Source organism: Plasmodium berghei, assembly GCF_900002375.2.
Source record: "Plasmodium berghei ANKA genome assembly, chromosome: 13".
NCBI classification, from domain to species: Eukaryota; Apicomplexa; class Aconoidasida; order Haemosporida; family Plasmodiidae; genus Plasmodium; species Plasmodium berghei.
The window spans coordinates 331,442-356,684 of record NC_036171.2 but is presented as its reverse complement, the minus strand read 5'-3'; the positions used below and the strand labels follow the sequence as shown (position 1 = coordinate 356,684).

General features: G+C 23.3%; 6 protein-coding genes across 6 annotated transcripts; 3 read left to right on the top strand and 3 right to left on the bottom strand.

The window, feature by feature from the left end:
* Positions 1–136: 136 nt before the first annotated feature.
* Positions 137–2,727, top strand: PBANKA_1307300 (WD repeat-containing protein, putative; the record flags this gene model as incomplete). Its single annotated transcript, XM_034566650.1, has 2 exons — positions 137–260; positions 494–2,727. 2 exons carry the CDS (start codon positions 137–139, stop codon positions 2,725–2,727), a joined length of 2,358 nt encoding a protein of 785 aa, XP_034423226.1.
* Positions 2,728–3,105: 378 nt separating this feature from the next.
* Positions 3,106–3,730, bottom strand: PBANKA_1307200 (U6 snRNA-associated Sm-like protein LSm5, putative; the record flags this gene model as incomplete). Its single annotated transcript, XM_034566649.1, has 3 exons — positions 3,106–3,270; positions 3,394–3,473; positions 3,670–3,730. 3 exons carry the CDS (start codon positions 3,728–3,730, stop codon positions 3,106–3,108), a joined length of 306 nt encoding a protein of 101 aa, XP_034423225.1.
* A 946-nt stretch (positions 3,731–4,676) lies between these two features.
* On the bottom strand, positions 4,677–6,639 carry PBANKA_1307100 (heptatricopeptide repeat-containing protein, putative; the record flags this gene model as incomplete). Its single annotated transcript, XM_034566648.1, has 2 exons — positions 4,677–6,046; positions 6,261–6,639. The coding sequence occupies 2 exons, from the start codon at positions 6,637–6,639 to the stop codon at positions 4,677–4,679; spliced, it is 1,749 nt and encodes a 582-aa protein (XP_034423224.1).
* A 1,293-nt stretch (positions 6,640–7,932) lies between these two features.
* PBANKA_1307000 (conserved Plasmodium protein, unknown function) lies at positions 7,933–9,489 on the top strand (the record flags this gene model as incomplete). The annotated part of the gene is made up of 1 exon (XM_034566647.1): positions 7,933–9,489. One exon carries the CDS (start codon positions 7,933–7,935, stop codon positions 9,487–9,489), a length of 1,557 nt encoding a protein of 518 aa, XP_034423223.1.
* A 1,265-nt stretch (positions 9,490–10,754) lies between these two features.
* On the top strand, positions 10,755–14,732 carry PBANKA_1306900 (serine/threonine protein kinase, putative; the record flags this gene model as incomplete). Its single annotated transcript, XM_034566646.1, has 1 exon — positions 10,755–14,732. The coding sequence occupies one exon, from the start codon at positions 10,755–10,757 to the stop codon at positions 14,730–14,732; it is 3,978 nt and encodes a 1,325-aa protein (XP_034423222.1).
* A 399-nt stretch (positions 14,733–15,131) lies between these two features.
* PBANKA_1306800 (protein transport protein SEC7, putative) lies at positions 15,132–24,122 on the bottom strand (the record flags this gene model as incomplete). Its single annotated transcript, XM_034566645.1, has 1 exon — positions 15,132–24,122. The coding sequence occupies one exon, from the start codon at positions 24,120–24,122 to the stop codon at positions 15,132–15,134; it is 8,991 nt and encodes a 2,996-aa protein (XP_034423221.1).
* Positions 24,123–25,243: the final 1,121 nt, after the last annotated feature.

Genomic DNA, 25,243 nt, shown 5'->3' with positions numbered 1-25,243 from the left:
ATACATATTTGGAGCATCTAAGGAAAAAGGGAATTATTATATATAAAAATAAATTCTCTATCATATTTGTATACTATTTTTTGATATATATCATATAGCTATATATAGTCTTTTCTTCATTCAAATATGATGAAATATGAACGATAGAGACACTAAACAGTTCAGGGATGTAAGTAAACAAATTCAAGGGAAATATGTTCCAGTTGTAAAATTTGGTGGAACAAATAAATATATAAATAAAAATTACAAAAATAATTATGGTAATTATTAAAAAAAATATGACAAATTTTATATAAGTAAAACTTAAACGTGGGTATATGTGGATACATAGTGTAAACATATGTTTTCTTAAATTTTCATCATCTTTGTCTATTTTATATAGAATAAAGAATTATACATATTTCGGCACGCTATAATATATTATATATATATGTTTTTGTGATTATGTGCATGTCAAACTGATTCTTTAAATTATTATTTTTTTTGTATTCAGATGACACTAACAATATAAGCTTCTCTGGAGACGATTTTAAGAGAAATCGTTTTGATATATTTTGTGATAACAACTATGGGATAAATAAAGCTTGCTTTTCACCCCAAGGGAAATATATAGCAGGGTGTGGAACCAATGGTATTATTTACTTATATGATTTATATGAAAATAAACTACTAACAAAGCTGTGTACACGAATTGATAATATAAGAGACCTGACAATTAGCGACAATGAAAAGTATATTTATGCATGTGGTGACAACAGAATAATTGAGATATTCGATTTATATGAAAACCGAAAAGTGTGTAATGATTATATAGGGAAATGTGTTGATCTATCAATACCTAATATAATTAAAAATGCAAAATGTGATGATAAATTGTTAAATAATAATAATAAGAATCTCAATAACAATATAATAAAAAATATGTATATCCCATATAATAAAGCTAAATATAAGGATCTTGGAAATAATAAGGCTATATATGTTCCTATATATGACTATAATGATTTAATAAAATATAATATAAACATGATTGATATGAACTATGTTAAATTAAATAGAATAAATGAAATAATTAATAAATCTATATTTATTATTAAAGAATCGCATGAATATAGTACATCATGCATAGCGATACCAAATATAAGCAGTTTCTTAGTTTATTCGGGTGGCGGAGATGGGATATTAAAAATCTGGGATATAAGAATGAATTTATTTGCATTGAATAAAAAACGATCCAATAAGAATGCACATGATACCATATTTTTAGAAAACAAAAATCCATATGCTTCTATATATTCTCATGAAGATGTATTAACAAGTATTAGTTTTAATAACACAATTAATTATGAAAGATCATCAAAATTGGATAAAAAAAAAAAAAAGACTAATTTAGAAAAAAAAAATAATAACTCATTAGATAATAGTAATATAAATGAAAAAAATGATACGGATGATGTGTGTAGTAGTTCTTCCTTTTCGTCGAGCTGCTCATCTGCCTCTTACTCATCTCTTACATTTGATTTGTGTAAAAATATATTCAATAATATTCTTATGACTACTGGATATGATGGGTATGTTAGACTATATGATATTAATAATAATATTATTAAATCATTTTATGATGAAGAAAAAAGTGTTACGCATTGTATGTTCAGCAATAATAATAAATATATAATTAGTACAAATAAATCACAATATGCGAAAATTTTTGATTTTTTATATATGAATAATAAAAAAAATGCTAAGAATATGGTGAGCTATTTAAATAATTATGAATCGTACCATTTCAACAAACATAAAGCTACCAATGATATAGCAAATCAAGATCAACCCAAAATTAATTATAGAAAGATATCAGAAAATAATTTTTTTATAGATGTGCATAATGATAATGAACTTCATTCATGTAGTGTTGGAAATATATATGAATATGACGATTTAAAAGATAGAATAGATATCATAAATGAGTTAAATAAGAAACTCAATGATAAAAAACAAAATTCAGAGAATAACAAACAAAATATAAATGAAAATGAAACTGACACTGACTACAGCGATTATTCGGATAGCGGATCAAGTGTTTTTGATGAAAATACAGTGAGGAAAAGAACGTTCTATGAGCATGTTAATAAGCAACTTAAACCTACATGGTCTATTTTTGTAGATAATTTGAAATACATGGATCTTATACCATATGAAGAAATGCACATAAGCTTAAAAGAAAATCATGATTATCTTAAAGCATATTATAGCGGTTACAGTGGTAATCATATTAACAATAGAAAAAATAGCGACACCACCATTGATAGTAGTATTAATAATGATAAATCTGTAATGAGACAAAGAGACCAATACATGATGAGTGAACATGAACAAATATTATATAACAAATTAACAGATATTATATATAACAAAACAGATTTTCCAAAATTTTATTCATGTATATCAGGAGATAAATGTATAATACCATCAATTGATACATATGCTCATGTATATGATATATACACGGGCCTTCATGTAAATACTATAAACAATCTCTATTTGCCAAATTATCATATCGATATGTCTTATCATAATGTGAGTGATTCTAATTTTAGAATTTCAAAAAAAAAGCAGCTATCATTTTTAACAAGTGCCCAAGCATATCCAAAAAATCATAATATTATTGCAACATCAAATGGATATCCAGATGGATCTATTGTCCTGTGGGTATTCGCCCCCTTTTAAATTGCTCATACAAAAAAAATAAAAAATAAGCGGTTGATAAAATATATATTACATTAGAATAAGAGTACGTATATGATTCCGTACACAAATTTTATTGAACCTTTTTTTCTAAAATTGTTATATTAATTTTTTTATTTATAAAACATGGATATATTTTTAAACCGTTCTATTTTTATAAATGATTTTATTTTTTTTTCTCGTAAAATATGCTACCAAAAAAACGATGTACGTTAAGTTAATTTAAAGCATGTATATGCATATGCGCATAGCTATAAAATTTAATATGTTAAAGTTTTTAGCACTGCCAGATTATATATATAATTAAAGTTTATAAAATAAAAAACATAAAAATGTTGAACATGAAAAAATAAAGATTTATTAAACAATGCTTTCTTCTAATTTCTCTTCATAATCATAATAATTAACAGGGGTGCCTCCAGGAACCATAATTGTTATATTCAACCCATTTAATAATAATTTTTTAATCTTGTTTACCTTTTTAACATTATTTATATATGTGTATTCAGTAACATCTTCTAACACCTGAATTCAGAAAATGAACACATTTATGTGTAATAAATTAATTATCAATATTATATGCACACATAATACTATTCCCACTTTAAAAAGACGTGGAGTATTATTCATGACTTTAGTTTGGCTTACCATGTTGACATATTCATCGAAGCCAACTAGCTTCCCAATTATTTCTTTGTCACCTTTCATCATTATCCATATTTTACTACCTGAAATTATTAAAACAATAGAAATATTTCAAAACAAATTAATATATTGAATAGTTGTGTATTTATTTATTTTTTAAATCATCGAATAAGGAAACACATCAAATACTGTATTTAAATATCCATAATAAAATGGGTGCATATTTTGTTTTCTCGAAAATATATAACATGAGTAACATCATAGATTTAGTATACTAACCAATACATTTATCCATCAAAGCAAGTGGCAAAAATGTCTCTGACCCACTTATTGTTGCCATTTTTATTATAATTAATTATATAAGATAACAAAAAAATTAATGTTCACACTGGTTTCTGACAAATTTCCTTTATATATAGATAATTTTGTTCGAAAAATTGCATAAACATTCATATATTATCTATATGAAATTATAGAATTTAAGAATGCTATTGTTATAAAATTTTTCCTATATACATTTATATATAAACTTTTACAATTAACTTAAAGCTCTTATCATGAATTTGTTAATTATTTTGAAGAATTTAAATGTTGTTTTTTATTTTAGTATAAATATTTCATTTATTTTTAATATTGTTAGAATAAAAATATATAATATTAAAAGTGTTATATTTTAAAATAGAAAAAAATAATAATAATGGAAATGCTTCAGAACAATTAATTTTGCATAAAAGGCATTACGCCCACAAAATACTTGTATACTTAAAAAGGGGAAAAAATAAGATAAACATATAAATACCAAATAAGAAATATTTTTTTTAAAAGTAAAATAATAATAACAATTAATTGAATTGGAAAATTACGTTTATATAAGGATTTGCAAAAAACTAATAATAAAAGAGAATAATAAAAATGGATATACTATAGTTGGAAAAACAAAGAAATACAAGGTTAAAAATGAGCATCCCATATAAAGGAATATATTTTATTATATACAAATTTCTTAAAGCAACATATAAACAGAATTAGCGCATAAATAAATATACGGATCGAATAATAGTAAAAATAAATATACATAATTTAATTTAAATGTATTATATAATAAACGTAATCAAACTTTAAAAAAATTACAAACAATATCCAAGTGCGATATGACAATTATAGTCAGCATACAAATATATCATTATTGTGGCTACTAAATGGCATCACAAAACAAATATAATGTATATACTACAATATGCATTAGCATGTGCTCACACATAAAGGCGCAAAAATATATGTGCGGGTTAATTGTTATCAGAATTCATAACTTCCTTTGCAAACTGCTTAAGTGACCTAGGAAGCTTTTGAAAATTTTTTTCTTGTTTCTCTATAAGAATTCTAATAAAATATCTTGCATATATCAAATTTATAGTGGTCATTTTTGCTTTGTTCTTTTTCAACACATCTAGTGACTTATGATAAACATCATAATTTGTACAGTTAAGTTGTAAAGAGCAAAAGGGAACTTGTGTTAATACATGTAATGAACATTTTTCGATATTTTCTAAGTATTTTTTTATTAGCAAATCAATGACTTCCTTTTCAAACTTCTCAGATATATTACATGAGTCATAAGAACTTCCTTTAGTTAATTGATTTTTCATTTGTTCTGTTTTATGAGATGAAATTTCTTTTTTTTCGTCACTGTTATTTTCTTTCTCTTCAAATATATCTTCATTTTCCCTTACATGGTTAAGCTCTTGATTTTGTAAATTTATTTCCAATTTCGTAGAGTTTTTATGTATATTCGAAATTTTTTTAATTGTTTTATCATTGGTGTGTTTGGATATGGTGTTTTGAAGAAGAGCAGAATCACTTGAAAAATCTTTTCTTCGTCTTAGGGCATCTAATACTTGAGCAATTGACATCATATCCATTAAATGTACAATTTTTTTCGTCTTTTCAAGTGCAAAAAAATAAAAATGATCGTCTTTAACTTTTAGTTTCGATAAAGACCACATAATATTACTGAATTCCCTTTGAGGGATTGTATCAATTATTTGAATTATTTTATTTTTTAAACGATTTAAAAAATCAGTGTTTTTATTATAATTAAACTTTGCCATGTAATGAACAGCGTTTGCAATATTTACGTACGATAACTGATTAACAAAATTATCATTGTTCATATATTTAATAATATATTTCAAAATATTAATATTTATATTACACTTTGCAAATGTGTTTAATAATAAAGTTAAATGGTGAGGTTCCACATCTTGTTCCTTTAATTTTTTATAATATTTTTTTGTGAACATTTTGAAAAGTTCATAATCATTAATATTTAATTTACTTACCATATTTAAAATCAAGATGGAATTTATTACACTTAAATTGTTATGAATATTTTCATCATTTTTTATTTTATTTAATATTAATAATATTATTTCATTATAATTCCCTAATATTAAATTTGTATTTTTTAATTTTGTATCATCTTTTTTTTCATCAACAAACTTGTTTGTTGATTTCATTATAATTTCTTCTTGCAACATAGTAAAGGAACTTAAAATAATTGTTAAATCCAAGGCATTATAATTGTCTATATTTTTCACAAAATAATCTTTAATTATATCGATGTTTTTATAGTCTCTTAACTGACATCGGATTAAGTCTAAGAATGGGAAAAAGAAGATACGGAAAATATAGCTTTAAAAATTGGGATATGAGAATATTTTTACCATTGTGCTTTAAAATACGTTAAAAAACATTTCCAACGACAGTATCAATGGAAACATATAAAAACCAAAATAATACAATAACAAATAGAATGCATATGCAAATATTTGTGTCCCACATAATGGTGTTTTTTCCTTTTTGTTTCTTACTGTTGAACACATTCACAGTTATTGATAGAGGTATCGCATTTAACCTTTTAACTATGTAATTAAAAATTGATGTATTAAAATTATTATCATTAATTTGAGATTTATTATATAGCCTAAGTATTCTATTAATTTGATCAAATGAGTACCTGTGTACATTATTTTTAAAAACATCATAACTACATTTTAATATTTGATCATCTTTACAGTTATTTTTGTTATATTTTTCTATGATTTTAAGAATTTCTTCATTTTCAAATTTATGCGCATTTTTTATAATTAACGATTTTATGTTTTCCTGAATTGCATTTGACAGTTTTTTATCACCATCATATTTTATTTTCTTAATGTCTATGATAGCATTTTTCAAAAGCTTTTTCATTTTTTGATATTATAAATGTTTGTAATTGTCTAAAACGTTTCTTTTGTTGCATTTATTAATTTCTTTTTATCTCTGAAGAACCCATGAATTTATATTGCATATGTTTTTAAAATGTTATATTTTTTACTATTAGTACAGAACAATATATATATTATTAAAATATATGTACATATATATTTTTCTATCTACAATAATACATTTTTAAAGTTTAAATAATAGAATATACAAATATAAAAACATATTCTTTATTTTTCTGAATTTAGTTTTAACTTTGTATTGTTAATTAATTATATATTAACTTTTTTAGCATAAAATATATATGCAAATTTTTTAATTTTATGACTTGCTTCGTGTAGATCAAGAAGAAAGTAAAGATTATTTTTAATAATAGCGCGTTGTTGAAATTTTAATTGCCAGTTTTTTCCTTTTTCCTTAAGGAAATATTTTTTATGCAATACAATAATGCATTAAATATCAGTATCAGGTTTTATATAGTCATTTTTTGCGAACATATTAAAAATAATATGTATTATATATCATATATATATATATATATATATTATTTTTAGTATGCTTAAGTTTCCCCTTTTTATTAGCTAACATTTTTTATATAAAAAAAATAGGAAACCGTATATAAAAAATTGTATACACATTTTCATAGTCTTTTTACATCATGCTTCTTTTTTTAAAGAAATACATTTGTATATGCAATGATACGTGATTAACAAAATTGGAAAAATGCGCTTCATTAACTATAAAATTTTAGCTAAATATATTTAAGAATCATTTTACTTTTTTAAACCTATTATTTTTTTATTAGCTGTAAAAATTTGTATATTTACATACAAAATATATCGCCAAAATGCACACTTAAACATATAAAGAGTATGCATGCTATGTGTTATTATATAATATACAATTTATTTAATATATAATAATTATTATGATAAAATGCCTTATTATCATTTAAATATGCATTTCGTCATATGGGATTTTTAATGCCTAAAATAAAAAAATTACTAAAAATTTATTAAATCATGTTATTTTGACATGCATAATGTATCTTTAAGAGTTCTTTCGCGTTATTATATTATATTATATATTTTTTTTATTAATTTTTTTTTATCAATTATGTAAATTTTAATTAAAAAAAAAATTATATAACAAAATAATGAAAACAGAAGAATAGTTCATGATAATTTATATTTATTTTTTTTGTTTATCATACGATTTAAATGTCGATGAATTTGAATACATTACATATATATAAGGAAGAGAAATCCAATATAAAAAATGTTTAATGTTTTTTCAGCAGCATTTCTCGATAATAAAAATAATAATATTAATAAACCTATTAACAATAGTATAAGCAATAACATATTAGGACGATCAATTTCTGGAAATGCAAATAATGAAAATGACAAAACAAAAAACTTACCATTGAAAGATAGATTAGCTACAGTACGAAATGCACAAAATATTTTAAATAAGAAAAATTTAAATAAGACAGATGACAACAATAATAATAAAGATGGCACGAATAATGAAGAAAAAAATGACAATGACAATAATACAAATTTAGGCACAAATACAGAAAATGATACAAACAAAATAACGTTAAATAATGATAAAGGATTAAGTAAATTTAAAAATTATTCTAGTGTAGTAAATGAAAAGAAAAATGAAGAACTTGAAAAAAAATTAAAAAAAAGAAAAAGACGAAAAAAGCATGTTATAATAATGGAAAGAATGCGCCAAAAACACAAACATCAGAATAGTGAAGAAGATGATGAATATGATGATGAAGACAACAATAGTACAAAAGATGATGGGTACAATAGGCAATCCAATAAATCCGATCAACAGTTTAATTATGGTAAAGAAGAATCTGGAGATGAAAATGGCAATTATGAGAATGAAAAAAATTTTAGTAAAAATTTTTATAATTTAGGACGAAGTACTGTAAATAACAATAGCGGTGTTATTGGTAAATACAGCTTTAATCATATGAATTCAACTGGTAATAATGCAATGGGAGTAAAACCAAAAAGAAAGAGAAGGAAAAAAAAAGAAATGGAAGAATATCGAGCTAGGTTGATGAGAGAAAAAATGCAACAACAAAATTCATTAAGTAGTGCCTTTACAAAAACAAATAGCTTTAATAGTACTAATGAAAATAACAATAATGAACAAAATGCGCAAGGTGAAATTAAAGTAAAGAGAAGAAGAGGCCGGCCGAAATTAAGTGAAGCATTGAGAAATAATAACGATAAATCAAAACAAAATGACATAAGGAAATATTGTAGTCGAAATAGTGAAAATCAATTTATGAACAAAGAGAATAATGTGAGTGAAAGAAATAAAGGTGAAGGCAACGCTGAAAATAAAAATGTTTTCAAAATAATAAAAACGTCTATACAAGAAAATGCAACTTTTATGAAAAGATCTCCAATGGAAATTATAGAATTGGAAAGAAGCTATAAAAATAATATAAAAAAAGGAGTTACATGTATTCCTTTAAATTATCAAAGCAAAGGAGGTGGAATGGCAATTATTTTGATAGGGACGGAAACGACATATGGACCTGTAAAAAATTCTTATGGTTTTATGACGTTTCTTGTTTTAGATTGTCATTTAAACAAGTTTTTTATTGACACAGGAATCAAAAATAATGTTACTGAATGTGAAAAACATATGCAATTGCTAATAAGCCCTGGTGATATGTACATGTTTAAAAATCAGAGTCAAGAGGTTGAAGCAAGATTACTACTAATCGTTTGTAATAAAATGAATTGCCCTTTTGATGCCAAGACGCATATAAAGGATCCAGGATTTAATACGAATAAATAGGAAAGGCCAAAAAAACATAGAAACAAAAGGAATAAAAATATTGCAGCTGAATTAATTAATTAATTATTTGTTAATATTTATTATTGCTTATTTATGTTTTTATAAAGATGACTATAGATATGTGTGTATTCGGATTAAGCAGAGGGTTTGACATTTATATTGAAACTTATTTCAAGTTATTAATATAACCATTTTATTCAAGTTGCAATTAATATATGTTGCGTATTTGTTTAACATATGTATATTTATATTTTTTTTCATAATTTTTTTTGTGGGATTATTTGAAGATCATTTATAATGTTATATATATATAATTTATTCACACCACTTTGAAGCCTTCGTATTAATAATGTGAATAATATGTAAGAATTTTATGTTATAATATATTTATCATTGTGGCATTGTTTTTTAAAATGATTTGGGGGAAATGATTATATAGTAATTATTACACTGAGAGTCAATTAGCAATTTTTATTTAACTTTTTTTTTTGTTTCCATTTTATATGATATAAACATTATTCTATATTTTTTTTAACTTACATATAATCCACACATTTAAATTGTATTAATTTTAAAAGTGTATTTTTTACGTAAATACCCTTGCTTATATGTATACATATTTGCACACGCGTTGTATATATATGTGCATGCCTTTTTCTTTATTTTTAAGTGCAAATTTTAACCATAATGCTAAATATGTTTTATTCTCTATCAATTTCCAAAAATAAAATAAAATTGATTTTTTATTAGGTATTTTCACATATCTTTATTATAAGCATATCGTATGAACTATACAAAGGGCTTAATTTTTTTTCTTCCACATATATTGGTAATGATATATGTTTTCTTACTTTTAAGGATATGGGAGTTGCGACAGTTTTAGAAAAAATAATATTAATATAGGAGTAGAAAATTAAAAAAAAACAACCAAAATATATTTAAGTTTACACACACATATATATTTATGTGTAAACATATTTTAAGAATGGTGCACAATAAAATATTTTAATTGTTAACTTCCCGTTTTCAGATATGGAATTATATTATTCTTCAAAAATTATCATATTATATTATTTAAGAAAATACTTTAAAACACAATAGAACAGTTAGCAAACAAAAACAAGAATACTTTATTATTAGAACTGTGATAATAAATAAATAATAATTAAATTACCAAATTAAGGCAATTTAAACAAATATAAATAAACATATGGTTCGCAACGCTATGATATCATCTATTTACTAACAAATAATAGGGAAAAAATATGCGAAATAAAGAGGACTATTTAATTTCCCTTTTTAACACAATTGAAAAGTTTAATAATTATTGTATACTATATAAAAAGACGAAATTAAAGTATTATAATTTTTCTAGAAACACACTTACAAAAAATGAAAGAAATAAAGACATAAATGAGTTTCGTAAAAAATTTAACAATTTTATGTATAAGCTTGGGAAATTAAAAAGTGATATTTTTGAAGAAAACACAAAATATCAACGTAGAGAAAGTACTGATATGAAATCTGATGTTACCGAAGAAGGCGTTACTATGAATATAATAAGTTCAGATGACAATTATAATTACGAAGAAACCCGAGGTAATGAAAATGCGTATATTAATCACAATGACCATAACAATGATAATTTTAAAACTAGTAAAAAACATATAAATGGGAATCGTAGCACGGGGAAGGATATTGTATATAATGTAAAAGAAGAGATCGCAGAAACACCTATTGAAGAAAATAAAATATTTTCAAATTTTACAAGCAAATGCAATGATTGTATAAAAAATAAAGAAAAATATTATACCGAAATAAGTAATAGAGTATATTCGAATCGAAACAATGATATGCGCATTTCATCGTCTGATATATATTCACACACAAGTTCAAGCACAGGTGGAAGTATGAACAGTGATCATAAGAATGACAACAATATAATAATTAGTAAAATGAACAATATGCTATTAAAATATATAGGAGGGTTGGATTATGTACTAAATGTTAAAAGAGTTTCAAAAGAAAATTTAATAAGAGAAATTAAGGAATTTTACAGAATTCATAACAGTCGCATAATATTAGATGAGTATTCTACATACTTAAGTTGTGAAATTATAAATTTGCTAAAAAAACGACAAGGAAGTATGGATAGAAACACTGTCACCAATAATAATATCAATCACAACTACAACTACGATATAGATACTAATGAGAAATGCGAACATTTTATGAAAAATGGAAAAATGTTTTTCTACCTTCCTAGTAATTACTTTTTTACAAAGTATTATGATGATAAAGCTTGCAAAGAAAATTGGTATACATCAAACTGTACAAATTATGAAAAAAGCTTAATTGGGGGTAATACATGTAATTTCTCGAATAACTCATTGAGTATAAGTACTACTAATCATAATATATATCGAGATAATATATATAATAATCATAATAACAAATATAATTCTCCCGAATTTGGGATTGGAAATAATCAACAATCTCCTAAATTTGGAATGCATGAAACACGGAAAAAAAACAGCTACATAAATGTATATAAAGATGGAAATAAAGAATATAATAAGGATGAAAATATATTTTACAATCAAACATATGAAATAGGAGATATATATTTAGAAGATGAAATAAATAAGGCATTCGATGAAATGGAAGAAAATGGATTTGATGGAGAATTAAATAATTGCCAAAATTCAGCATCGAATCAATATTCAAATTCGTGTAGTTTATATATTTGTAATGATGCCAATTATTACAAAAATGAAGATGAATTAAAAAATTCTATTAATAGTAATAATAATAATAGTAAAGCAGAATATGACTATTATAATATGTGTGTAATAAGTAATGGAGAAGGAAAGACACAAAAAAACTTAAGCAGTAACACAAGCGATTTTTATCAAAGTGTTAGCAATTTTTATAAAAGCAAGGAAAATCGTAACACCAATTATGAGAATAATCATAGTAAAGAAAAAAATAACAATTTATATGTTGGAAATAGTTCAACTGTTGTTAACAGTAATGAGACACAAATAATAACAAATCAAAGTGTGTATCCAGAAAAGGGGGAAAACATAATTAATTTATGCTTTGATGATGAATTATCAAGTGCTATGATATTAAATAATGAATTTTGTTTAAATAAAAAAGTAAATATAAAATATGATACACTTGTTAAAGAGAATAAAAATATAAACGAGCCCGAAATTTGTTATGATATAAAAAATATGTCTGATGAATTGAATCATCAACAAAATGAAGAAAATTTGGTAGAATATGAAAAAGATGAAAAACAATGGATTAATGAATATTGTGATGGTGATTATAATTTATATAGATCATTACAATTAAAAAACAGGAAGGAAACTATTTTATCATACGAAAATATTGTAGATATATATAATTTAAAAGAAGAGGAAAATGAGAATGAAAACGAAAACAAAAATCCAACTGAACTTGTTAATAATAAAAAAAAAATGAACATTGTTCAAGTTCGAGATTATTCAGAAAGTGATAATGGAAATAATGATAATTATGGTAACAATATTGACAAGGAAAGTAATTATGAAAATAAATATAACATGATGAATCTAAAGGTTGTGTACGAAAACAATAAAATCGATTTTGGTTCTAATAGTGAGCTTAAAATGGTTCCTGGCCATGTTATTTTAAATAAATATAAAATAATAAAAGTTTTGTCTAAAACGACATTTAGCACAACGTTAAAATGTTTAAATTTGGATTATAAAAATAGCATTAAGAATGGAGAAGATTCATCAAATCTTTTGACCAAAGAAAAAGTAAGCGAGCTGGAAAGTGTATGCAAAAAAAGCAAGATATTATCTGATAATCCTAATATGTCATTTACTCAAAATTTAAAAGATTTAAACAATAAATATCCATTTGACATAAGTAGCATTAAAAAAAATAACTCGAGTGAATATATAAGAAATTCTACAAATAATAAAAATAATGGAATAAAAAAAAAATATTATAAATATGTATGTTTAAAAGTAATGAAAAAGGGAAAAAACTATTTCGATCAAGGTTTATTTGAATTAACGATTTTAAATATGTTATCTGAAGAGAGTATTAACCAGACAAGCATGGGGAATAATAAAAGTAATGATATTACTGGTTCCAATATTTTGACTAATAAAAATATTATTCAACTTTATGATTATTTTTATCTTAAAGGGCATTTAATAATAGTGACCGAATATATGGAGAGTGATTTATATAATTATTTTATAAAAAAGGGAAAACTAGGGACATTAGGCCAATTACAAATACTAACCAAAAATTTACTTCAAGGATTGGCGTATATTCACTCGAAAAAATTAATACATTGTGATTTGAAACCTGAGAATATTATGATCAATATAAAAAAGAAAAAAAAGAAAAAGAAATACCCACAGCATCCAACGGGGAATAACAATGATGAAACCAGTAATGTACAAATTTCACATGATTCCAATGAAAAAAACAAATATTTTAGCAATGACAATGATTTTGATAAAAATCGTGAGAATATTTTTAGTAGCGATCAATTTAGCAAAATAAAAATAATAGATTTTAATAGTTCGATATTTGAATTTGATAAGCTAGAGATGTATGTACAAACACGGCCTTACAGATCCCCTGAAGTTTTGTTGCAACATAATTATGACTCGAAAATAGATATGTGGAGTTTAGGGTGTATATTATTTGAATTTTTAACAAAAAAAATATTATTTGATCATAAAAACATATACCGATTTATATATTCTATAGCATCCTACATTGGTTCTTTTCCATTTTATATGATCATCACATGTAAAATACCTTATATTTTTACAAAGCATGGATATATGATACTTAAAAAAATAATTTATTATTCAAATGATGATGACTATCCTAAGGAGGATCCAATTGATGAAATTGAAGATGAGCCAGTGATTTTTAATAAAAACGATTTTTTTTGTTTAAATAAAAAATGCCATCAAAATGATTTATTAAAAATTAAAAATCAAAACCCAAAATTCGTACATAAGCAAACAAATCATAAGGTCTATTATGATATTTGTTATTCGAGTAATACCCCATTGGAAAATAATTTCCAAATCGATGATTTATTATTTATTAATTTTCTTTTATCATTGTTACAAATTGATCCATGTAAACGATTGAATTCGAAAGAAGCCCTTGACCATCCATGGTTAAAGCCTAATTTGTACCCCGATGGTTTGTAGAGATACAGCTTGTATGTGTCAAACGGGTTTTGCATTGTGTAGTATTTGAATTATATATATGGGTATGAATTTACTTCTACACTATTTGATGGTTATCAACTATTTTCTTATTATTTGTTTTTTAAGAATAATAAGAGTTTTGTAAAAATAAATAAAATGTTACAACAGTATGCAATACTTTTTTCATTACAAAAAAAAGGAATAAATAAAATTAAAAATGCAATTTAAAGATTATATGATGATATAAAAAGGAAAGACGAAAATATATTTTAATATGAATATTTTTGAATTATGTTATGCTGCTTCCCATTATGTATTAAATATATGTATTTTCTTCAGAAAAATAATGATAGATTTAATTATATGCATAAATTTAATTAATAAATCATTTTATTTCAATTAGCTGTTTTCAACGAGTTTCGGTTCGTCGCGGGGTTTTTCCTCTTCATTTGATTTTGATTCGTCGCCGATTTTTGTTTCCAATTGGTCCTTTTTCATAGGATTTAATAAATTGTTTTGTTCGTTTTTATCTTCTTGTGCGTTATCGATACCTTCTTTCTCGGAATTGTCTGCCAAGTTTTCATCTATGGGGTTTGAAATAATGGAATATTTGGTTATTAAAACATTTAGTAATTCTTCAAATATACCTTTAAATATATCATTTTGATTATTATCATCATATAAAATATGATATACAATAATCATGCTAATTCTTACGTTAATTTGTAATTTTGATATATTTGTAACAATATCATTATCTAATTCAGGTATTTTATTTCCATTGGTATTGTTATTATTCGAATCGTTAATATCAGTTGTGGGCATATTGCACGGATTTAAAAGATTTTTTTCTTCTTCACTCAAAAAGTGTAAACCATTTTTTATGTGTGAAAAGCAGTTGATACGTTCGTCTTTTAAATTGTATACATAAGATGATGAAACATAGATAATGTTTTTAATATTTTCAATAAATGTTTCTTTATAAATATTTAATATTTTTTGAGTTTCCTCCTTAATTGTTAATAAAGTATGATAAAAATGTTTCAAAAAATAATAGATACATTTGCTGCTACATTTTGTTTGAGTTACGATTTTATTACAAGGACTTTCATTATTTACACATAATAATTCATACAACTTAATGCTATTATCTTCTTTATTAAATATTTTTCCCTCATTACTTAAAGTAGAATAATAATTTTTACTAGTTTTATCCTCCATATTTTTTTCATCTTTTATTTGGTTATTATCATTTTTTAGGTCCTCCTCCTTATTGTTAATGATACTATAATCAGAATCCCCTTCTTCAGAACTATTAAGTAAAGAATATAAAAACGATAAAATTATATGGCTAACAAAACTTATGCTCATACTTTTTCGATAACAAACATTATCATATGTTAGCATTTTCTTTGCATATAAATAACTGAAATAATAGTTGTATTGCTTATGTAGCATAGTATGTATATAATAATCATTCGCATAGTTATATATATTGTTAAATTCATTTAAGTTATTATCTATATTCTCGATATTTTTATAATTAATAATGCACCCACATTTTTCATATCCATTCTCTTTATATGCTTTATCATGTATATCAATACTTGTTTTATGATGCAAATTAAAATTAAGCAAGGCTTTTTTGCAATAATTGTTTATTTGTTCAGAAGCTGAGTTATCATCCTTCTTATTGCATTGATCATTTTTATTATCATTCAGTGCATTTTTATCTTTTGTTTTATCATCATACAAGTTTTTACATATAAATGGAAAATAATAGTTGTATGTTATTAGGGGTAAAATAATAAAATTGTTTATCAAATCTATTAGCTTTTCGTCTCTGTAAAAGTATTTATCATGTTTTTGATTTTTATCATTTTTGCCTGTTTTACTCTGTTCATTTTTGTTCACTTTTTTAAATATATAATTTTCATTAAATAAAAATTGCTGTAATTTTATGTATGATTCGTTTCTCGTTCTTTTAGAGCTAAAGGAGCATGCTAGTGACAAGACAAAGCACGTTAATAAGAATATGTATAGTTTCTTTAATTCAATAATTTGTTCAAATGTTATATTGTCACTATTTTTGCTTCTATTACCACTGTCACTTTTTGCACTACCAGAGTCAAGAATTGCCTGGTTTATTTTGAGGTTTTTTTTAGAACTATTCATATACATATAAATACTTTTATAATATATGTTTGATATAATGTGTAAACATTCTGAATTAATAGACGAAATGTGGGCATTTATTTCCTCCTTTTTATTATTAAAATATAGAAGATATGGTAATAATGACAAGACAATATTTTCTATGTTAAAATTGTTTAGTTTTAATAAAACAGCGTTGTTATTTATAATGTTATTAATACTTTCTGTATACACTGTTGCTTTCTCTATGTATATATATATATCTTTATCGGTTAAAGAAATATTTGTATTGTTTGTATTTTTGTATAATATGTTATTTGGTGTTATTAATTGTAGCATGTGTAAGTATATATTGATTATACAACTATTTACATATACATTTTTTGAGATTTTTTCGAGAATATATATGATTTTATCTATAAAGCGATATAAAATATTTTTTTTCAAAAATTGTAAAATATATATTAAATATATTCCACATAGAAAAAAGAATTTATTATTTTTTTTTTTCATTTCTGCATATCTACTAAAAAAAGGATCATTGATATTGCTATTATGATTACTACACATTTTTAATTTTTTAAGCATTTTGTTCTTTTTAGTTTTATTATGTTGGTATACATATAAACAAATATACGAGAAATTCATAATGCTCATAATTAATTGCTCGATATATAGCCAATCTTCTTCTTTTTCATTACTACTATCATCTGTATTTGCAATTTTTACAATAAATAAACTAGCTTCGATATCATTTATATTGGGATTTTGTTCATTGTAGCTGCATTTTTTACTAATATTTTCAAAATCATCATCATATATATTATACCAATTATCTTTTAAAACTTCTTCTTCGGATAAAACCTTTATATTTTCTATTGGGAAATCATTAAATATGTTATTATAGATGTTAACAAAAACTGTATTATTATAATTTATTGATAAAAATTTATTTAATAAATTAAAAAATTGTTCAAATGAAAATACTATAGCTTTTAAGTGCATAATATATATTTTCATAAATATATTTCTTTTGATATTTTCGATTAGAAGTTCTTTCTCTCTTTCTTCATTCATATTATTGGTATCGTTTATATTGTTATAATTTGCAATATTATTCCTTTTGTTTACCTTTTTATTCTTTGAACGTGAATTCTTATTTATTGATTCATCCATTTTATTAATAGATGCATATTTATTTTTATTTGTTTGCTCATAATCACTACCAGTTTTGCTATCCTTTTCATTACAATCTTCATTATTACTGTTGTCATCACTTTCGCTATATTGATCACTTTCCCCACCTGATTCTTCATATCCTTCTTCTTTTTCTTCCTCTTCTTCCTCATCATATGCACATGCAAATATTTCTTCAAATCCTAAGTGACCCTTTAGATTACCTTTTTCAGTTTTATTTAGAAGATTTAAACTACCTTTCACATTATTACTATTGATAGATTGTATATCAATCACTTTCATTTGTTTTTTTGTAAAAATCGAGTCACTAGATATGTCACTAATATATGAAAGACTACTTGAAGCATCTGTGCAATTATCGGTATCGTAAATATTGTCTAAAGTTATATCATATTTGTTTTGTTGTGTTTCCTGGTCTTCTATATGGACATTTTGATGGTTTGTATTATTATTTTCTTTATAATCATATTTCGAAGAATAATAATATGAGGAAGCGTTTGTTTGTTCTAATTTTTCATTCGGCGTTTCTTTGAAAAAATCATTTCTATATTTTAAATAGTTAAAATGCTCTTTAACTATCATATCATATAAAATATATGTATAATTAATTTTAAAGTACATAATATGAAAAAACATTTGTGAAGTAAGCATTTTTTTTTTATTATAATAAAATAAGTTGAATGAATTATCTGAGTTCACTAAAATAGCATTTGAGTCATTTAAATTATCACAAGGATTATTTGCGCCATTCCCTTTGTTATTTTCATTTGTTAAATATATTTGATTTTGTACTTGTGATTTAATACTTGAATTATGTAATTCTGTTTTGCTATTCATTGTATTTAAATTATTATTATGTTCATTATCCGTATCAATTGAACTTTTAATTATTAATATTTTTAATAAATAAACAAAGCTATTAATATTTAAATTTGTGACCATGTTATTATAAAAATCATTAATTGTAAAAAAATTATATATATCTAATTTGAGTCTTTTATATATATTGATGTTGTCTATAATGGCATTATTATTGTTATTATTTTTATTATTGTTGTTATTATTGTGTGTGTTGTTATCACCACTTTTTGGATCTGGTTTGACGTGCACATATATATAATCCATGTTATCGTGGTCGTCATCGTCATTATTTTCATCATGCCCTTCATTTTCTTCTTCCATTTTTTTTAAATTCTGATCATTGTATGATGTATTTTTTCCATTGTTTATATTTTCTTGATTTTTTTTTTCATTTTTTTTCTTTTTTTTCTTATCATCCTCCGTTTTTTCTGCATTATTTTCTTTGAACATAACTAACAATTTATTATTTTCATTATTGTTATGTCGTGAAAAGAAAATGCTACTAAATTCATCTATCCATTTTGGTTTGTTTAATTTCTTAATGTTTTTTTTAAACACTAAAAATGGGTGGTGATATATGTCTGTTATTGTTTTATTTACATTAAATGTTTCTATGGAATTTCCTCTTTTATATTTTATATTTAGCTCTTCTTTATCATTGTTAAATTGGGTATTATTAATATATAAATGAGGGTAAAAAAATGTTGGAACTAAGTCAATGGTAATCAACTTCAGTATAGAATTTATATAAATAATCCATCCATCACGTAATAGATTGTGAGATTTTTTGATAAAGTGAAACAAAAGATATATTAAAGATTGAGTTTTTTGGGTTAAATAAAAATTTAGATATTTAAATATATAACATAATTTATTAACATTTTCCACATCATGATAATATGATAAATTATTTATAAGCATCTTAAATATTCCCAAACAATTTTCTATTAAATTAATATTACTTGTACGTTTAAAAATTTCGAAAAATATTGGAATAAAGTTATTTTTGATTAATAATTTATTTATATCATATTTATAAATATGAATTTCTTTTTCTTTAAATGGATAATAGTTTTTATAATATTCTTTTCTTTGCTCTAATAATTTCCAATACTGATTATCATTGGTATATATATTTTGTGCATTTGAAAATAATTTTATTTCTTCATGTAATATACAGTTGTACAAATTTTCTAAATATATTCTATCTATATTTTTTCCATTGTTTATTCCTCTATTATTTTTAATAAATTCTTCCAATTTCATTTTATTTTTTACCTGGTTGTTATGTAAATCTGTATTTAGCATAATAATTGAATATGTTAAAATAAATATGACATCACTATTTTCAACAACAACATACTTTTTCTTAATTTCTTCTTCACTCATTGATTGGATCTTTTTAGAAATGTAATATACATGTCTATGCACATTATCATCTCGGTCTTCATTTTTTTTGAAATTTATTTTTTCCTCAAATTCGGTAAATTCCGAGGTGAATGTTTTAAAAGAGCCAACATTATGTGATTGCTCTGTATTTTCATTACTAATGTATTCACTGTTATTTTTGTTCGTATTTTGGTTGTCATTGCATCGGTCGGTTTCATTAACAGTATTATTTGCATGCCCACTTTCGCTTAAATAGTCGATCAAAATATACCTTTTTATATTGGCTAGCTCTTCTTCTTTTAAAAGACAAATAACTTTTCCGTTGGATAATTTATATACTTTATCTAGGTCACCACAAATTGGATTAGAATAAAATAGACATAAACTGAAATGCTCTAATATTCGTTCAATTAATTGTGCTTCTCCCGGTAGTTTAAAACAGTGCAAAAATAACCTCAACGATGATAATAATGATAAATTACAAAAGTCAAACAATCTTACATAATTTTTTAATACGTTTATGCATTTTCTATGCGAAATATATTCTCCTACAAACTCTTTATCCAAAAAGGGGTTATATCTCAAAAACATAGCCAATGATTTTAAAAAATATTTATCTTCCATTAAATTTGGTTGGGAATGACTATTTGTATTCTGTGTGTCAATCTTTTTGAAACTTTGAGTTTCTTCGCAATTTGGATGCAATTTGCTCGCATCGTTATTACTGTTACTATTATTAAAACTATTTTTTTCCTCGTTGAGCAATTCATTATTTGTATCATCTCCCTTTTTTTCTTCTGATGTTTTTCCTTCTTCTATATTCTTATTAGTATGTTCAGACGATTCCTTATTTGCAATAACTTCTTTTTTAGCATTGCTTATATTATTGTTTTCATTTTCTTTATTTATTTGTTTACTATCTATTTGTCTTTCGTCTGCTTCATTTTCTTCTGTATCTTTAGATGCACAATCCATATGGGTAACCACATTGTTATTGTTACACACATCATTATTTGTTTCTATACTTCCGGAATTTTCATTTCCTCTGGAGTTTACGTGAGAAGGAGCTTCTGCAGTTTCAGTGTGTTCTTTTTCTGATGAAGCTTGATTGGCGATGTTTTGAGGATTTTTATCAGATTTAGTAGAATAACCAATTAGATTTCCATTTTTATCTATAATAACATAATTAAGAATTTTGGAATTATTTTGATTAATTTCATTGATAGTATCATGTGTTTGAATAATCCCCATTTTTATCAATTCGTCAATTGACTTATTTTTTAATGTATTAAATATCGTTGCTGACTTTTGTAATATTTCTTTTCTCTTTTTTTTTTTTCTGAGAAAATTATCTTTATCCTTAATATAGTTTATTTTTATGCATTCTTTTAAATATTCAAATAATAAAACGGAACAAAAATGAATATAACTTTTATCTTTACTTGATGTTAAAAAATTTAAGAAATATAATTCATTCATATTACTTTTTTTTAATTCCTTTTTTTCAGAAGAATATTTTTTATATCCTTCCTCTTCTCTAAAACTATTTTTTTTACTATCATTAGTTGCACCATCATTTGTATTCAAGTTCTTATTTTCATTGACATTTTTTTCACTATTCTCTAATGTGTTTTCGACATTATTTGTATGTTCCTTTTTTTTTTGTTCACAATTGTCATTATTAACACGGGTATATTTATCAGTTTTTTTACTATTCTCTATGACTTCCTTTTCAGCGTCTTTTTTGCATTCTGTATTGCTTTTTGGATTTCTCTCTTTTTCTTTTTTTTTTTTTCTTTTTTTTTGAGAATTTATTATTACATAATCAAAAGCATTTGAGTATATATCATTTCGGAATTGAGTAATTAACTGATTAGTATAATCTAATTCATTTAGTCTATTGTTTGAGCTGTTTAATAATTTAGTACTGTTTTTATTGGCATTTTCAACCAAATAATTGCAATCAGTATTATTATTATCGATGTCACTATATGGCTTTAGTATTTGTATAACGTTTTTGATAATTTTAAAAATCACTTCATTCATAATAGTAGTATTTTGAGTAAAATTTGTAGATAAATCTAATATAGCCTGTATGAGATTTTCTAACAAATTGGATGCATATAAATTAACATCATGATTACAATAGATTTCAAATATGATATTTTCGACGAAGAAATTTGATAATGTCAACAAAGTTGTTTCAGATACATTTTTTAGTGCGTTGCTCTTAAGTAAATTTAATAAAATATTAATAAATATCTCGTTATAAATACAAAAATGCTTTTTATATAATATAAAAATATTTATATATGTTCTCATTGATTTACACATAAGAATAAAGGAAGAGGAAGTTATGTGAAAAAATAGACATCTTATTATATTAGATAAAGCGTCGAAATTTTTGCTTATTAATAAATATCCACATGTCTCTAATACTATATTTAACAGTCTAAATGATAATATATTAATAGATTCTAAATTTTCCTGTGAATTTTCATTTTCATAAATATCATTGTACAAATTTATGCATTCATTCGTTTTTATTAAATCTGCAACAAATTTATTTTTATTATTATTTATTAGTATTAGAATTATAGTTAGTATATCGTGTATGAAATTATCATCAGTGCTATTTATGGAATAACACACAATATTGTTATCCCCTGTGTGATTATCTAAAGTATGAGTATCTAAAATAAGATTTTCTTGTGAATGATTATTCATAAGATGAGTGTCGATAGTATTTGTGATGATAACACTATTTATAACTATGTACAATATATTTTTTAATAAAGCCTCACAATTTGTTTTAAAAAGTAAAGAATATTTATTATTTTTATATATTTTAAAAAGATAACAAATAATTTTTATAATATTTTTTCTATCAACAATCTTAATTGCATTATTTAATATGTTATTAAACAAAACAACTGTGTCATATAATATAATTTCTTCGTGACTAATATTATTATAATTTATAGGGGCATTTAATAACGTTTCTATACTAATATTAATTATATTATTTCCTTTATTTATTAAAATTTCCGAATTTTCTTCCTTTTTAAAATTAAATTTTTTGTATAACTTATAATTCTTAGAAAAAAAAATGTACTTTTTTTTTTTGTGATTTTTTTCATTTATTTTGTCTAATTGGTTTGTATTAGTTGTTTCGTCTTTTTTATCATTTGGTTTTGCAGAATTATTTTCACTTAATTCGTTTGGGTCTTTTTTAGTATTGTCATTATTACTATTAACCTTAGCTTCTTTCTTATTGTCTATTGGTATATAAAAATTATGTTTACTCGATGAACCCTCATCATAGCATTTTTCATTAAAATAGCTGCTACTGTATTTTAATATGTGGTCTAATGAATGCAAGGAAGTTAATTTAATTTTATAAAAAATGCTATTATTTCTTATAATATTTAAAAATGGTGCTATATGGTATATATCTAATTTATTATTAAAGTGGTGTGTATCGATATCTTCCTTTAAATTGGTATTTAAATTGTTTATACTGTTGTATAGAATAAACAATGAATCGATAATACTTGAATCAAGATTTTTATTATATTCATATTTCTTAATAACGGATAAAACATTTATTATTTCATTTTTTATTATTGTGAAAATATTTAATCTTGTATATTCATCATTGCCAAATATGCTATTTATAAATTGTCCATCACAACTCTTATTATTATAGCAATATGAATGCATATTCCGAAAATGAATGCATTTTTCATTTTTTTTATTTTCATAATATTTACTGTATTCCATTTTCATAAAAAATGAGTATATGCAGTTGTGTTTCCGTTCATTTCTCACATTAATTGTTTCGTTAGTTTCCCTCTGAATCTTCTACTACTGTTACCGATATTATTACTCTCTTTTTAATAATATACGACAATAATAGTAGAAATAATAAAATGATGCTTAACTATTTTCAATCATCAATTTTTCTATTTGATAGATATATATGCATAGTACTCTTGATAAAATCAATTTTTTCTTTCAAATGAAAATTACATATGATTTTTTGAATGCAATAGTTTTGCTTTTAAATATATAATAAAATCCATACTTTTTATAAAAATCATATATTAGATCTTTCCTAATATTTAAAATGTATAGTAAATTATTATGTGATACTTTAAATTTTATCATATAGAATTTTTATATTTGTGAAATATGTTATATTTATTTATCCTTGGAGCAAATTACAATTAAATGCTTTAGAAAATTAACCATGTAAAATGAAAGAAACACATATGTACGTAGGCATGCAAACATGTACTACGTATAATATATTATTTCACTGAAAACGTAAATTACGTTTTTTTAAATAATTTTATAATGCTGAAGGTGTAATAAGATATAAAAAATATGCATACGAATATGATATAAAGAAAAAAAACATATATATATTATATAAAAATAGCTTTAAGGGGAAAGGCTATTTAACAAAATAATATTCATGAAAAACATATTTATCATAAACTTCGAAAATTATAACTATTTTTCAAAATAAAACAAATATAAATTGAATGGTTATGTATAATATTATATAAAATAAAAGAGAAAAAATAAATAAATGCTTAAAAATAAAATAAACGAGGATAAAATTATTAAATGACGGGCAATTTATTTATATAAGCGTGTGTATTCATATATTGAATACTTTTTTTCTTAAAAGTTTATTTCTTACATATATACTAGTAAGAAAATGAAAGAATTATATGTTTATTCCTTCAGCGACAATTATTTTACTCTTTTAAATTTATACAAGGACTTTCTGTTTTCTTCTTTCTTAACATTTATAAGTTAAAAAACGAACGGCATAAAAAATAATAATATAATTATTATTCTACAATATGTATGAAAAAAGCATAAGGAAAATTGTCTCT